The 17010-nt window shown below is 45.5% G+C and overlaps 1 protein-coding gene across 1 annotated transcript in view; it reads right to left on the bottom strand.

Moving 5' to 3' along the window:
* Positions 1-17010, bottom strand: part of ERBB4 (erb-b2 receptor tyrosine kinase 4) — a 528150-nt gene that overhangs the window by 60682 nt on the left and 450458 nt on the right. The window contains exon 20 of the mRNA XM_063400120.1: positions 6768-6953. Coding sequence (XP_063256190.1) covers positions 6768-6953 — 186 coding nt within the window. The remainder of the gene's footprint in view (positions 1-6767; positions 6954-17010) is intronic.

Genomic DNA, 17010 nt, shown 5'->3' with positions numbered 1-17010 from the left:
CAGAAGATATTAATGTGCTGCAGGAGCGTGGAACACGATCCCCTCTGCTAACACAGACAGCCAAGAAAAGCAGAAGCAGTGAGGATTTTATTCTGGCCCATGGACTACAGATATAAAATACATATTGTATTATGATACAATAATACCTATTGTATATAATAATACATACCATATATAATAATAATATATTCAATAATTTTATATAATAATAATAAAACACACACACACTATATATATATTTACATATGTGTGTGTTCCTCAGCCCTTGTTCTTTGTAGTTATCCAAGCAGTGTAAGTTTTGTTATAAAATACAATGTTGAGAGAAAGGTACTTACTAGGGAAAAATGCATTTTAATTTATGGGTATATAGAGAGAACAATTCAGCTTTTGTTTCTGAAGTTCAGCAACTTAAAAAATAGCCAAATACATATATTTCTGGAATAATAATAAAAGCTTTGGGCTGGGACATTTAATGCCAAGTCACAGTCCTGCAGACTTTTATGGCTGAGTTATAAACCTGAAAAATACGTGCTTATAATGGAAATTCTGACAGACCCTCATAGGGGCTGCTGTAATATCTTGAATTTGATTTAGGAGTGGTTTTCAATAATGCTTTCCCAAGCCAGCCTGCCGGGGACTGCGAGGGAAAATGTGATGTTGAGTGTGTCCCCGTCCCCAAACGCAGCTGGGCGTGAGCCCTGGGGCATCCAGCACAGCCCCCAGAGCCTCTCCAAAATCACAGACCCCACCAGTGTTGGGGCTAAGTGCACCTTTCATTTAAGGGAACAATAAATTGTCTGTGCGCAGTAAATCGCTCATTTCTGTGCCTCCACATTTGTAAATGACTGGAAATCCTGCTTTGTTTTTCTTTGCCTGACAATCACCAACCATGCTTTTGGGAATAGATTTTAGAGAGGAGGGAACCTAGATAACCCACGAGTCAGATTAAGACTGGAGAAATTAGGATTATAACCTACTATAAACCTGTCCCATCCTCACTATAAAACCTTCAAAACTCAGTGCTTTATTATTTACGATTATGAGGGAAATGAAGGAACTGAGTCCTTTGCAAAGCCTGGAGTGAGACAGGACAGCTCAAGAACTCTGATGGGGGGAGACACGATGCTCCCCACAGTGTGGAGCAGGTACCACAGGAAGGGAGCCAGGGAATGAGGGAATTTCTCCTTCTGGAAGGAGAAATGGGGACACTGGAGAAGAGAAACAGCTGCTGACACAGAGCACTGTGAAAGCAGGGGAAAGATAGAGGTAAAGAAAGCATTAAAAAATTACAGCAAAAAAAAAAAACCGGGAATTTAGTGAGTGGACAGTCCATCTGAGATGAAAGGAGAGGAGGGCAATGAGAAGAACTTGGTCAGCATTTAAGCTGATGAATTTTTTTGTGCTTGCCTTCATTTTAATACTTTCCAAAGGAAACCCCTGTGGACTGCTGGGTCTGGTAGAAAAGTTACTAAACCAGTTCAATACTCCAGAAGAAACGACTGGTGAGCAAAGGGGAAGACAACTGCATGGAATTCTTTATAAATACCTACAGAGTTCGGCAGAAAAACACGCCTTGCATGGAAAAAAGATACCTGAGAGGATCAAAAGAAACTTCCTTACCATCCGACATGAGCCCAAGACAGCCCAGTTCATCACAGCAAGAAAGAAATCTGAACCCTTCCACCACTTATGGATTAAAAGCTGGGATGAAGAACCCTGCAAGATGCATATGAAGTTTGCTGCAAGGGCTTCTCAAGCTTGTGTGAACTTTGGGAACCAAAAAATGCTGAGTGTGGGCAAGGCTGAGTAATGCCTCTCTGAGACTTTGTGGCATTGTGTTTTCTGAGAGTGAGGGCTCTCCAACGACACCAGAAAAGGATCCTTCCTTTCCATCCCTGAATACCCAAGATCTCCAGCTGAGTGAGAAAAAATAGCCATGACAAACAGGAAGAGAAAAAGGAAATTGTGGAGCGATTCAAGAGAGGAAAGCGACACTTTCCCCCATGTATTTTGATTTTGCTCCTCTACAAAATCAAAGCCTTGTTTCAATATGGTTTTAATTTCATAGCCCACGGTTCAGGTCCCACTCTTCTGTACACTGCACTTCCTCACGGAGCAGCCCCATTAGCAAGCTACATTTATGCTAATGAACCTGCCTGCGGTGCTAATTACCACAGCCCCCGGCCCTGGCCAGGGTCAGGAGGGGCTGGGAGGGCACGGTGCTCGTACAATTAGCCTTGTCACGGCCAGCAGCTCTGGGACAGACATCTCGGAGCTTAAAGCGTGGACAGCTGATGGATGACTGTCATTAGGCTCCTCTGCTCACTCCAGGATGGAACAGCCACTGAGCTGCAGGGCAGGCTGCTCTAATGAGAAGGAGAGACCTTGAACCACAGCCACTGTCCTCCACCTCCTCCCAGCCTGCCCAGTTTCCCCATTCCCCTCGTAGCTTCTCTCTCATCCCATCTGTAGCAGAGAGACAAAAGCTGTCTCTAACAAGTTGTTCCTGATCCATCAAAGACTCCTCAGCAGCCTCCCTTGCCCTGCTCAGAGCCTCCCTCTCCCCAGACACCAGCAGTGCAGGCCCAAAGCCCCTGGATTCAGGATGCTCCTGGACCAGCTCCTCAGCTGCAAAAACCAACACCGGCCCTTTGAACTTCTCCTAGCCTGTGAGTTTACACCCAATGAGAAGTGCAGTAATAAATACACCTTCCCAAACGCCTGGCACGGGGAGGAGTCCCTTCAGAACGAGCCCTCCTTGGCCAAGGGAGCTGCAGGAGGGCACAGGGACCCACACCAGCTAATGGGGTGGCAGAAAGAAGCAGCTTTGAAAGAGCCTCCTGGAGGGTTCCAGCTGCAGCTCTGTACCTGTGGAGGGGAATCCTTGGAGACACGACGACTCTGAGTGTGCTGCAGTGGCACTCAGCAGACCTGAGGACGTGCATCTGCTTCATTAAAACTTGATCCCCAAGTTCCGCTCTCCTTCTCCTTCCTGGAGGGTTTTCCAACATTGTTTGCCTGCATACCTGGATAACTGATGCTATGCAGGGCTTTAGTTAAGGTAATTTGAGAATTCTTTTATATTGAAAATGTATAAAAAGTAATCCCCTGAAGTGCTTGATTTTCCTTCCATGACATTCCATTGTAACCACCTACTTCTGCTTTACCTCATTAGCATTCTGAGGGGTTATAGAAGAATTATTATAGTTTAGAACACAAAAAACAGGTCTGGAAGCCCCTGGGGTACAGGGCAGAACAGCATGGGGCCCTGGCTAAGACCCAGGAGGGCTGAGCTCTCCTCCACAGGCAGGGTGATCACAGGCAAGCTGCCTCAAGTCAGGAACTTTGCTGCCTGACTCTTCCTCCGCCCTGACTTCTTTGGGGCAGGAAAAGTTCCTCTGCCCTTGAACACTGCTCAGCAAAATGAGTCTGCACCCAACAGCAAATCAAATGCAATGCAAATCTACAGCAGCAGAAAGGAACTGTAATTGTAACAGAAAAAAACCCCAAACAAACCAGTAAAAGAGGAGGTGGGACTGCTCAGGTCCACGTTGAGGTTAGCAGGTGTTTTATGCAATGTTACAGAAGCAGAACTGCACTTCTGTAAGGCCCTGAGAGAGACAGAGCCTAGCACAGCACAAAGGCCCACTGCCATAATTCCAACAGAACTCCAGCTTATTTTCCATGAGAGTAACAGAGGATACAGCTTCAAATGCAGGTCCCTTAGACAGCCTCACCCAGTGGCAGATAGCCAACCTTTCCTGAATAAAACCCTCCAGATGTCTTCCCTTCTTGAGGGCATTTCCTAAAATGTCCTCAGCCTCACACCTCCAAGATGCATCTGTGGGCGTGCTGGGGCAGAGGGAAACTCTATAAACACATTCAAACGCCAATGCACACAGATCCTTTTTCTGTTTGTGGAATCCTTCTGACTCAGGTGTACCTCTCACACCCTGCCTGAGAAGGATGTGACTGCCCTTCTGAGGGCTTGTGCCATCCCTGCAGAGTTTGTGTTTCAGTCCACTTCCCAAGCAGCCAACACGGTGGTGTTCACGAAGCATTGCTCCCTCCTTCCACCCCCTGAGGGCACCGAGGCAGGCTCACTCCCACTCCACAGCACCTCGATGCCTGAGCACAGCTCACGGCTTTACTGGGCAGCAAACCCCTCGTGGAATTGCTGTGCTGATCTCAGAGCTGAAAGGTTAAATGTTCCTGTCCAAGCAAGGCAGTCCCTGTGGCAGGGAGGCACCAGGAGGAGCCCTGTGTGCCTGCACAGCAGAGGGAAGAGCCCCCTCAGACACAGCTGCTGTCTAACAACCATGTTTTATGCACAATGCTTGGGGGCTGCTCTATTTTTATAGCTTTCATCCATAAAACAAGAAGCTAAAGCTTCTGGAAGGAGAACACAATCACCCTTCAATGATGTAACATCAGAATAAACTCAACACAATGTGTATACGCAAAGAGAGAAAGCACCCGAGCTTCTTCCAGTAGATAATACTTTATAATTTATACTTTATCTATGGCAGTAGATAATACTTTATACCTGCCCTGTCATCAGCCTTCAGAAGCTGTCTCCAGAGCCACGTGTGGGCTGGCAACCAGGCAGAGTGGCTAACTGGTTTTCCATCTAGTTGTACACAAGTAGAGACACATGGAAACGAACAGCAGAACCAGTGAACTCTGAAGCAGAGACTCCCAGAAATAAGTGCCTGCACACTGGCAGATGGAGAAAAGCACAGTTAGGGAGGGGCTGTGTCTCAGCAGCACCTTGATTTTAAACAGTTTGTAAAAAACAGCCTGGGCCTCACATCTGAGGCATTTCCAGCGGCTTCTGCCCTCTTCTTATTGGGGAAAATCCTCTCCATAAAAACAGGGAAGGTGGAGATAGAGCAGTGCTTCTAGCAAAAGATATCAGGAGCTGCTGCAGGGAGCAGAGAGCTGGGCTGGGAGGTCACTGATGATTTGTGCCTCTTACTACTCTGCTAATTATCTTTATGCTTTTGGTACCTTTCAGAATGACACAACCAGTCACTGCCCACAGCCCAGAAAAGCAGCGTGTGCAGAGACACTCTCCAGCTGCATGGCAGCACCTGAGGCACAGGGGACACAGGAATGTGGGATACACACACACCTTTCCTGCAGTGGATGGCAGTTTGTGCCTGCTGCTGCCTTCTGCACTTGTTCCTCTGGGCATCAGTCAGTTCAAGGCAAAAGGTGCCTTTCCTGGTTTGCAGGCACCAGACTGATGCCTAACCACTGTTCAATGTGACAGATTAATTAATGGAAAAAGAGTATTAATTTTATTCTGCTTCTTGGGATATGGGGACTCCTTGTCTGGTGGTCTTGAAGATTTTTCTTCTCACCATATCTGAAACAATTTTTTGTGTACACCCTCTAACCCCAACTGACGTGATTATTGTGATGTGGAAGAAGATAAATGTAATTAAATTTCAATAAACTACCAAAACTTCACTAAACTCTGTCAATAATAGGCCACCTTTTATTACAAAGGAACTCCTTTTTTCCCCTGGCACTGCATCAGCTGAACTTGCATGTATGATCTCACTTCTGTTCACTGCTTGGTTATCACCTCAGGTTTCATGTCTGTGATAGCTCATCTCCTCCCCCCACATCCACAGCAGCGACCAAGAGAAGCAGCAGGCACCAGTTTTCCAGGGAATGTCCCTCAATGGCTTCTCTTTGGTAAGGATCTCTGTGGGAATGCTGTGACACCCTCCCTGCCAGCTCTGTGAGCCGTGGGCCGGGCTGGCTGCTTCTCCTCCAGGGCCACAGCAAAGCCAGCACAGCCACTGCTCCGAGGATTTCTACATTTTCTTACTTTTGTAAGAATATTGTATTTAAGCTTTTAAAAGAGGCAAATATTTATTTGATATTTGGTCCAGCAAAACAGTTGCTGAATCCCCAGGTTTCTCCTCAGTGCTAAAAGATTAACCTTACAACCTGAGTTAAGATTTTGTAATGGGTGTTGCAGGAAATTCGCTTAGGGCTGCAGATTTAGTGTAAGATAGCAGTCTGTGGCACGTGTTTGTAACAAGCATTTTCTCCAAAATAATCCAAAATTTTAAACAGCTTCCAAGTAACTTACTGCAAAAAGCAGGCTCCAGATTGTCCCTTGGAGTAACACCATTGTAAACAACCCTAGCTGCTCAAAAGCATCTTTAAAATGGATAAGTTATGGCCTTGTACACTGCAAGATCTCGTTATTCTTTGCAATTTTCTTACCACTGAACTCTTGTTCTTGGTACACCTAAACACACTTGTAAAACCTTGTGCCAAGGATAGCCTGTGACCCAAACACAGCAGGGTCAGCTCGTGGAGGAGGTGTTTGCCCTCCTGGCGCTGTGGGGCAGACAATTGGCGGCACTGCAGATCCAGAAGGGCTGAAATCAGTGCACACATCAACAGTGAGCAGCACAAGAGGATGAAAAACTGCCCTGTGTCCAGCACACATTCCACACGGCGACTTCTTCCCTCACTCACCCTCGTGCCAAAAAACAACCTCCAGCCCTCACTAACACTCATTTGGAAAGACAGTCAAGAACACAACTTTGGTTCACATATTGACAAGTCATCTGTAATACCGTAAGCAGCCAAAACAGTGTGCATTTCAAGAACTACCCAACCTCCTGGGAACAAAAACAGCCTTGAGAAAAATAACCCAACCCAAACAGAAAGACAAGACATGTTTTACAGTTAGTTATGAAAACGATAAATGATTAAAAATCCCAACAGGATCTACTTACCTTGGCTATCTGGACACACCAGTTGAGCAGGAGCTGGGAGCCGATGTTGTCCTTGTGCTCATGGACGTAATCCAGGAGGCAGCCGTGGGGCATGAGCTGTGTCACCAGCTGGATGGTGGGGCTCAGGCACACCCCCAGCAGCCTCACCAGGTGCGGGTGGTCCATGCTGGCCATGATCAGGGCTTCCTGGAACGACAAGAGCCACCCACACGTCACCGCGGCGTGCCAAAGACTGCACACACAGAGTGACCCAAGGGGATCCCCTGGGCACAGGAGCTGCTGTCATCCAGGGCTGGGCATCCCTGGGGAACCTCCAGTCTGATGGAATGCACCCGCCTGATGCTCTGAGTCCCAAAAACAAATCTGCACAAATGTAAAATCCCGCACTGCCCCACACTCCCTGTCCCGCTGCAGCCACAGAAACAAAGGTGTAGGTGTGACACACTTCACTTGTCACACCTACATCCTTGGTCTTGTTTTGATCCTTTTTGAGACTACCTAAAAACAGAGGCCAAACAAAATTATGGGAATAAAAAGTAGTTATATTTACTGAAGGGCCTCCAGGTATGTGTTCAAGGCTAATGAAGCCCACCCAGGGGTGACACCCAAAAAATGGATGACAGGTCATAGGTTTTCACACTTTTATAGGTTTGGGATACATTTATACTCCAAATATATATATATATTTGCATATGCGGGGGTAATCTTCCAATTACAGCCACAGGTAATGAAGTCATTTACCCCAAGTTTGCTTTCTAAATCTGAGCCTCTTAGCTCGGCGTCTGATTCTTCCATGACCTCTCCCATCAGATCCTGGATGAGTTCATTTTGTTTTTTTCCACACAGAAAAGACTTTATTTCCCTTTTCCAGGCTGTAAGAAGTTTCCAGCTACCATGCTGGTCCAGGAGGAAGGGCCAGCAGGTTTAATCTTGGCTGTGCTGTTTGACGCTAAGGTTCACACCCCTGGCCAGCAGCACTTTATAAAAACCCTGTATAACTGTTCTGGGAGGTAATGCTGCCATCACAACCAACTTGGCACTCAAATGTAGCAAGGAGAAAGCTCCTCTCTCTCTCATTCACTGAGTCCTCCATTTCCAGACCACTTCATCATGGCAACAGAACAGTGAAAAGTGAGATGGAATAGTGGCTTTGTGAGGCTATTTTGGCAGTTTTCCTCTTTTTCCCTCAAAAAAAACCCCCAATTTGACATCTGACAACTTACAGAATAACAGCTGTAATAGCTCCAAAGAAAGAAAAAAAATGAGACAAATTTGCCACCAGAGGAACATAGAAGTTGGGGGATTTTTTCCCTTCCCTATATTAAGGCAAAAGAAAAAAAAATGGTTCTGGAAAGTAGGCTGAGTTTGTATTAAAGGAAATTGCTCATCATAGTACAAAGAATATTTGAAACCAAATTGCAGATATTTGCATAATAGTTCTTTTACTTTCTTTCCCCCTCTTTTTTTTTTTTTTTTTTTGGTAAAACAAAAAGATGAACAAGACACTAATTGTAGGGTTTTCTCCCTCCCAATAAGAAAAGAGCAGATGGTCTTCACTGGGGGGAGTGACTCCTTCCCTTTTCTTCCTCAATGTATGTGAAGAAATAAATAAACGAATAAATAGGGGCTATTTGATAGGATAATGGAGGAGCAGGTCTGAGAGAGATTCTGATACACCACATTACAAAGGGGATCTGAATTTAACTAGTTTTCCACACATTCAAATTAATACAGTTCCCACTCACTTAACTCTTAAGTATGGGGACTCCTAGGAAAAATTTTAGCCTTTCTTCTGCTGTGACTTGAACATCTCCCTAAAGGCCACCAGAATAAAACCTGTGGACAGGTGAATTACCCAGTTTCCAGAGCACACAAAATTACTCTACCTCATTTTTTCCTTTTTACCCCATTCCTTTTTCTCCTGCAGATGCACACAGGGACAGCACTTGCTGCCCACTCTGCCTCTGAGTAAAGGTAAGAGGTTCCCCATGAGCCTGGAGCTGCAGGACTTCTCTTTAGAATCCAGACTAATTAGAACAGAGATGAAATTTCTTTTTTTTTTTTTTTTTGTCTTCCAAGGGCCCACACAGGAAGCTTTGAAGCTTGTGTCCATTAGTCTCCAGCTACTTTCCATTGCCAAGTCCATCTGTGTCCAAAGGAAAACCACTTCTGTACAATAATAAAAGCAAGCAGTGCCATTTGTCTCATTCTGATGGCACAGGAAAGCACATGCTTTTCCAATAGTTTTGGGCAAGAGTTTCAGGAGAAAAAAGGAAAAATGTTTTCTATAAAATATGATGGACTTCTCTGTAATGAATTAAGACACACACAGAGAGCAAGGAAAATTTCATTATGGATCTAAGCCACGACTAGATACTAATTTAGCATTAATCCTGGCTCCACGTAGTTATCCTCATTAGTAAAACTAGTTACTGTTATTGAACCTCAAAGTAGGTAAGAACTAAAATCAGGGCTCTGTGTATCCAGTGCAGCACAAACACAAAGAGGCTGCAATTGTTCTGCTAGAGCCTGATGAGACAAAGCAGACAAACAACAACAGAAACATTGGGACTTAGCAGCATTTTAAGGATCTGTTCAGCAAATAAGGAGTACAAGTCTCCAGTTTCAAACCAATGTTTGGACATGAAAGACCCTAGAGCTGTAATCTTTGTGGCACTTTGGCACTCATCAGCCTGGTTCCTAATGTAATTGTCTAAAACATTTGAAGCAGGTGAGGCACTGAACTCACAAACCTGGCTGGTGGCACTGGCATCTTTCAAAACCAGCCTCTGCAATTCCCTGAACCTTCTGGTAGCTGTGTGTCTGCAGCTCTTGTCTCGAGACCCAACTGGCACAATTACAGGAATGAATCTGAAATTCTAATTTAGTGGAGAAGAACCTGAGGTACCAGAAGGGTACAGCCTTCTATCCAAAGTCAGATGGGAAATCTGGAGCACAAGTGGAAACAGCACCCCAGATCACTTCATTTTTCTCTCCTGAAAAAATTCCTGTCTATCCTTCGTCTCTTCTGCCCCTTCTCAATGTGGTTATGTTATTGCTCCATTATGCTCAACTCCTGTGATTTATACACACAAGCCTGTACTGAACAATAACATTAAACAATGATATAAATGTTATTTTAATGGTCACACTTATCTGCCTGCCATGTGCACTATGTAACAGGACAGCAGCCCAAAGAAGGCTGAGTCTACAGGTCCCAGTGAGCAACCACCAGACCTGGTACTGGTTTCTGTCAGCAGAGCTAGGTCAGAAAGGGTCTGAGGAGGAACAATTGCAACCTAGAAATCTCACCTAAAACTGCTTCCTGGTCTATCCATACTCTGCAGTCATGTTTGAAATATCTTTAATTTGGTTGCCGTTTCTGAAAAGTAACTCAAAATCTTGCTAAAGTACAATTTTAATTTCAGCCTTCCAGGAGGGGTAAATACCTCCAGCTCTTGAGCTTATGAGAAGAAAGAGTGCTCTTGCAGCAGCAGCCCTCTTGTGAGAGGGTAGAAATGAGCTGAGACACAGACTCCTTGTTTATCACAGCATGAAAAGGGCCTTGGTTTGTTCCCCTTCACAGCTCAGCCATCCTGACCCCAACCCTTCACTGACTCTGGCTGCAGCAAGCTCCTGCTGGAGGTTTTACCCAGCCAGACTGTGAGTGCAGCTTTTCCCCAGCCAGACTGTGCCTGTACACCCACACTGACCTCACAGCAGTGCTCTCCTCCCCAGGATCCTGCTTCTTCATGGTTTTCTCCTTCACACTCCTCAAGGTTCCTCCTCCTTCCCGCTCCTCCCCTCACAGCTCAGCCTCTCTCATCACACTTTATTGGCTACAGCTGGGACTGATGAGGGCCCGGGCTGCATTGGTAATTAACACAGCTGGGACTGATCAGGGGCCGGGCTGCATTGGTAATTAACACAGCTGGGACTGATCAGGGGCCGGGCTCATTGGTAATTAACACAGCTGGGACTGATCAGGTATTGGTAATTGATATTGGTAATTAACACAGCTGGTACTGATGAGGGGCCAGCTCACCTGCCCTCCCTTCCCCTACATGCTCTGAGTACAGTCACAGCACATCCTATAAGATGGTATTTAACTTCCCCCTTTCCTACTTTGCTATGTCATTGCTAACAGTTACAGCAAAAACCAGAACATAAATATTAACCAGCATGGAGGCTCCCGAAGAACAGCCTTTGATACTGGTTTTGTTTCCCTGACCATGCAGTTTGTAAACCAGTGGCCTCAGCAAGGTGCAGGGGGCAGCAGCAGTGAGATAATGCCATACTTAGGTCCATGTTGAAAATTGCTTTCCACCCAGAGTAGCCCAGGGCACGACTCTCTTCAGCTCATGCCCTCATTCATTAGCACACACACAGCACTGGGGGACACTCACCAGACAGCCACTGTCCCCTCCCAGTGCTCCACACACACGTGTCCCCTGCTCAAGGGAAGCATCACAGACCTCTCCCCCAGTTTGGCAAGCCCAGAGTAAATGGTACTGCTCCTCTTAACCCAGTGAGGACATTCACCTGATACAGAGTTAAGTAAGCACAAAGTCCGAAAAATCTGATTTCTTCACTTCCTGCTTCTAAATATTCTTGCCATAAAATGCCCTCAAACAAAACAAAAGATGCCAGAAAAGAACAGCTCAGCTGTTTTTCCTAATAATTGCCAAGTAAATAAATGTACTTAAAAGCTGACTTCAGACTGCACCGTGCATTTTTTCTGAAAGCACAGCTGAGCTAAGGGGAGACACTACACTGAAGACACTCCTTTTCCCATTGGTTTTACAATTCTTCTAGTGGCTGGGGCAAACACCTGTGTGAAACCCATGTCTGACCAGTCCCAGTCCAGCATTCACTACATTTCAAAGCCTTTTGTTTGTCTGCTAGGTCCTACACATTGTTTAGGTGGCAGCTGGCTCAGCCTGTGCAGCCTGCAGAACTGTTAAAAGCTGGGAGACAGCACAAATCCACATTTAACAACACACATGCCCACTCTGTTGGTGTGGCAGTGACACCCATGGCACTCCTCTCCTCTGCCCCCTCTCACTGTGGTTACACTATTGCTCCACTAAGCTCAGCTCCTGTGATTTACACACCCAAGCCTGGCCTGTGCCAGTATTCCTGAGGAAACAGGATTCTGTGACTGCACCCTCCTGGCACACAGTGGCTGCTCCCAGGCTGTGCACAACATCCTCTGGGCTTCTCTCTGGGGAAGCAGGACTCAGGAGCTAAATGAATAAAAATCATTAAAATTTGTAAAATTTAATAAAAACGTTATAAAGTTAATTTTAAATTATTAATTTGCATGTTAATTGGAACTATAAGAACTATTAATTTTTACAAAAATATTAAAAATAATAAAATATTTATTGTTCTTTCTATACATCCACATCCATGCTCCAAGCATAAAGCAAGGTGAATGCTTAGAGAACCACAGGTTCATCAGACGTGGCTGCATGGAGGGGCAGCAGTGCACACCCAGGTCCAAATCCTGCACTCACACTCACCCGGCCAATTGCTTTTTCTACAGGGAAATGCTGATTTTGGCTGGCACAGCAGCAGATAACTAGAGGTCCAAAAGCCCTGTCATTAAAGGGGTTTAACGAGCTGTTAGCCAGTTTTGCACTAAGCACCATCCCCTTGAAAATCCCTCCACACCTGTTTTGCTTTAGGAAACCTGCTTAAGGAACCTCTGTATGTAACCAAAGAGAGAAGGTCACACCATGAGCCTCGTTTGCATGCATTTCCTCAAACTCTTAGGATTAAGGAGGCTACAGGTTTTGAAGGGATGGGTTTGGACTTTGTATCTTTTGGATGTAAGAAATTCGAGCTTTTTTGAGTTCAGCTTTCAGTGAGGACCTTCAGCAGAGGTTCACTGGGTGGTCAGTGGAGTATACTTAGACTGGAGCACAAGAGTGCTGCACCATTAAAGGGTGAGAGGAAAGTGTTCAGAAAGTTCTGGAAATCCATCTGTCAGGTGTGCCACTACTCTGGGATGGAAACTAAGAATAAAAAATAAAACAAACAAATTTCCACTTCAGGGACCACACCCTCTGGTCTGCTCATGCACAGACGTGATGGAAACAGCACCAGACAAGTGTCCCTCACTTGTCTCCTCTCAAGCCACTGCCATCAGGAGGTGGCCCCAGGTCCTGCAGCCTGGCGAGGAGCCAGGCATGGCACAGCACTGGAGCACTGTGCTCTCTCCTGCCCACCATCACAGCTGGTCTCTGGCTGCCCTCTCATTGCCCAGAGCCTTTTCTGGAGCTGTGGTGTCTCTTTAAATGTGCTGCATCTCTCGGAGCAGGCAGACCCTCCGAGACCGCCCTGCTGTCACAGCACTCGCACAGCACAGAGGGGCCCAGCCTGGCTGACTCCTCACAGGCACTGCCTGCGCTGTTGACACGGAATTCAAAAGCCAGAGAATGCCCCCTGTGATTCCAATGCATCAGAGAGATGCCCCACTTTCCTCCAAACGCTCAGAACTAGCACAGATCAGGGATGCAAAAGCTCTCCCTCTTGAAGGTCGTACCTGCAGACTGCTGGGTGAAACCTCCCTGCCCACTCAGAGAGGCCAGGTCCTATTCATGCAGGAATAGACACCTTCATGCACTGGCAGAAGCAATTCAGGCTCACGAGGCATTTTGGGGCAACATAAAATGAATTAGGAAGAGGAGCAGTACTGTGATCCCTGTCCTGCAAACACTGAGGGTGTGGACCACCGTGCTGACCCCAACAGGGTGCTGAGAACTGATGCTGAAAGGCTTCAAAGTGAAGGAGATAAATTTTGTAGAAACCCCACATCAAATGGCTTCTTCCTCCTCCCCCCTGTTTTGTGCCAGTTAAGTCTCCTAATTCATCAGAGTCTGAGTTAGCAGAGGAGGAACTTCAGCTCTAAAGCAGCAGGCCTCTAGTGCACAACAAACCAAGTGCAGATGTTTTCCCCCAAACATCTGATCAGGGACAGCTCCCACCAGCATTTGTGTCAATCTTGCCCTGAAAAAATGATGGTGGTGATGAGAGAGCAAAATCCAGCCTGTTTTCAGTTCACTTTTATGCCTAACAGCCAAGGACTTCAGCAGCCAGAATTGTTGCCATTGAAGGTTGCCAGGACAGGTAACAGTGGGCTTCATTCTGGGGATTCCCCCCTTGGAGATCAGCAGTCAGTGGTTTAACAGCAAAAATATCTTGTCATTGTGACAAATGTTTTACTTACAGCCTGAGACACATGTCATTATTTCAGAACAGTCTGTCCAAAGTGATTTCTTCCTCCAACTAGCAAAAATATTTGAGGTTGTAAGCGTGCAGTCTAACAAAGGCATCTTTTCAGTGGAGCTCAAACAGGAGGGCAAACAGACATTACCACTGACCAGCTTCTATGTACTGTCAGCTTTGGCTGCACATACCTTTCCAAAGGAGGGAGTTATTGCTTTGATTTTTGATTTAGGATGAGTGATGGCAAGGTCTCTAGAACAAAAAAAAAAATCTATCAAGTTTTCACTCCTTTCTGAAGAGTCTGCAGGCATTGCTTTGATATTTTCTGGTATCACTGAAAAGCTTGACTTTATAATCACACACTCCGAGCCCCTTCCTTCTTCAGCATCAATTTAAAGGGATAGCATCAGATTAAAACTTAATTTCATCAAGTGTATAATCAACATTAAGAATTGTTTTAATCAAAGATGCATTTTTGCCTGGCATTCAATTTCTCACAACGGAGAATTCAAATCAGACTCATCTCCATCTTTCCCTCATCTGCATTCAGCCGCACAAGAACCTCACACTCAGGGCCTGGGGACTGCAAAGGGATGGTGTTTGAACATGAAAGGTTTTGTTGGACTGTTTGGTTCACTGCTGGATTTTTACTCTCCTGACCAAGCTGGCATCAGTGACCCACAGAGTCCTCAAATCTGCCCGATGCTCCCTGTGTCACATCAACACTGCTCTGCCTCCCCCCTTTTCTTCCCTGCTTTCCTGTACTACCCTGCTGACCAGCTCCTCTCCTGAGGAGAAGATTAAAACCTCTTTAAAAAGAGTCTTTAAAGAACCCAAGAGCCAGGGGCAGGGTGGGGACAGCAGGGGAAGGGCTGGGGCTGCCCACGCCTCTTGGGGTTGCTAACACCTGGTCAGCTCCAAAGTATTTCTGTTCATTGGCAACAAATTCAGCTGAATTCCCCCCATGATGGCCACAAGATTTGGGCACCCTGCTGTCAGGGTACTACATCCAGACATATGTAACATAATAATAATGACTCTGGTTTTTCATGCTGATAAAATGTTGGCATCTGCAATAACCCTTAGAAGAAATACAACATCAGATCTTCTATGTATGGCCATGCCCAGGTTCTGGCATCTGTCAGGGCAAGCCAAATAACTTTTTTTGTGGGCTGGAGTTTCTCTCCCATCTGCACCCCTCACCTGATGAGGACATTTGTCACAGAGCAACCAGGCACATCTCCCACCCCTGCTTAAAACCAGGCAGGACACAGCACTCAGAGCCTCAGAAATGGCCTGGCTCTGGGAAATGGTTCCCTGCTGTTCACAGTTCAATCACATGCACAAAGTGTGTAACATTTCAGTGTGATGTGACAACAGTGTGAATGAACCAATGACTTCAAAGGAGGAATTCACCAGAGTTCATTCAGAAAATGATAAAACCTTCAATCACTATCATTTCAAAACACATCTTCTGGCTGAGGAAGTCACTGGAATAGGTCTCCCATTGAAAGGCTTCAGCAACAACTCTTCCTTTTACTTTCAGCAAGTAAATAAATGGTTTATCAAGAAACATTTGTTCAACAATTTGCCAAGAAAACAATTCCAACAAGGAAACTTGGAAGATGGTATTTGAGGAGAGAAAAAGTTTCTCTCCTCAAATACCATCTTCTTCCAAATGCTTTGGCTATTAAAATAGCTTTTCAGAGGCTTTAGCTGGTGACTCTAGCTACTGATCTAAACCAACAAGACTTCATTTTAAAACCAAAAAAATTTGCTTGGCTTCAGAAAACCAGAAGCTAAATTCTGCTTCTATGCATGCTAATAATCCCACAGAACTCTTTCAAAGGGTGCTGCCCAAGCATCCTTGACACTGGAGAACGTTCCCAAAAGGATTCTGCCTATCCACTGACATGGCCCAGTCAGTGCAAGCCCTGGGAAGTGCCCATAGCCATCCCTGTCCCCAGTGCCCTCCTTCAGTGAGATCTTACCCTCCCAGCAGATAAACTGAGCTCTGAATTGGCTCTTTCCTTCCTCTGACTGCTCCACGCCTCACAATTCACCTCTGCAGGGTCACCAAGGAGAGCCTCTGAAGCTGCAGCCTGCCAGCATAGCTCAAACCCCACATAACCACACTGCCCTGAACATTTCTGTGTCCTTTGTCGTGTAAAGCATGAGGATAAAAACATGGCCTGTGAGAAACAGACACAATTCTATTTTGAACAAGGCATACTGACCTCTGTAATTAAAAGCCTGACATTCTATATGAAGCAGAAACCTTCAGGATACATTTATAATCACCTTGCAAGTAGCTAAGAGGGAAGAATACCTATTCCCTCTCTCTCCTTTTGCTAATACACAATTTGCTTTATATATCAAGTGCCATTCAGCATCTTTAAAACACCTGACCTGGGCAAAAGCTAATGACAACAGCAGTTTAGACATATTCTCCATGGATAAGTAGATAAAACAGCTTTGTCTGAAAAAACCCTCACATAGTATTTGCTTGTCTACATAAACATCCTAAGGTAATTTAAAACCTGAAGATAATTAAAAACCAATTTAAAAATTATGTAATTTGCTCAGAAGTTATGGGATCTGTGCTGCAAGTCAGAGCTCCATCTATAAACTGCAATGGTAATAATCATTCCTCTCCCCTTCACCTGTGGTGCCTCTCTTGACTGAACATTTTTCAGGGCAGGAACAATCTCCCCACACTTTCAACAGGTCCAAGAAGCAACACCATGGTTAGTATGGAAAATATTGCTCTGCAAAACCTCCTCATTTTTGGAGCTACAGCTTCAGTGTAGAAGGACCAGGCATTTCAAACTGCTCTGTGGACTGCCAGCCCCAGGGTGACCTCAAATGCTGACTCCAGTTACTGCACTGACATCTAAAAAGTGTTGGCAGAATAGCACAAAGATTATCTGCAAGCCAGGCAGGAACCACCTTTCCCTGTCTTATTTCTTCCATCACAAGCAGCAACAGGAATACCTGACTGTCACTTGTA

This window comes from Prinia subflava, chromosome 6 (genome assembly GCF_021018805.1).
Source record: "Prinia subflava isolate CZ2003 ecotype Zambia chromosome 6, Cam_Psub_1.2, whole genome shotgun sequence".
Classification (NCBI taxonomy): Eukaryota; Metazoa; Chordata; class Aves; order Passeriformes; family Cisticolidae; genus Prinia; species Prinia subflava.
The sequence above is the reverse complement of the archived record's forward strand: the minus strand, read 5'-3'. Positions and strand labels throughout refer to the sequence as shown.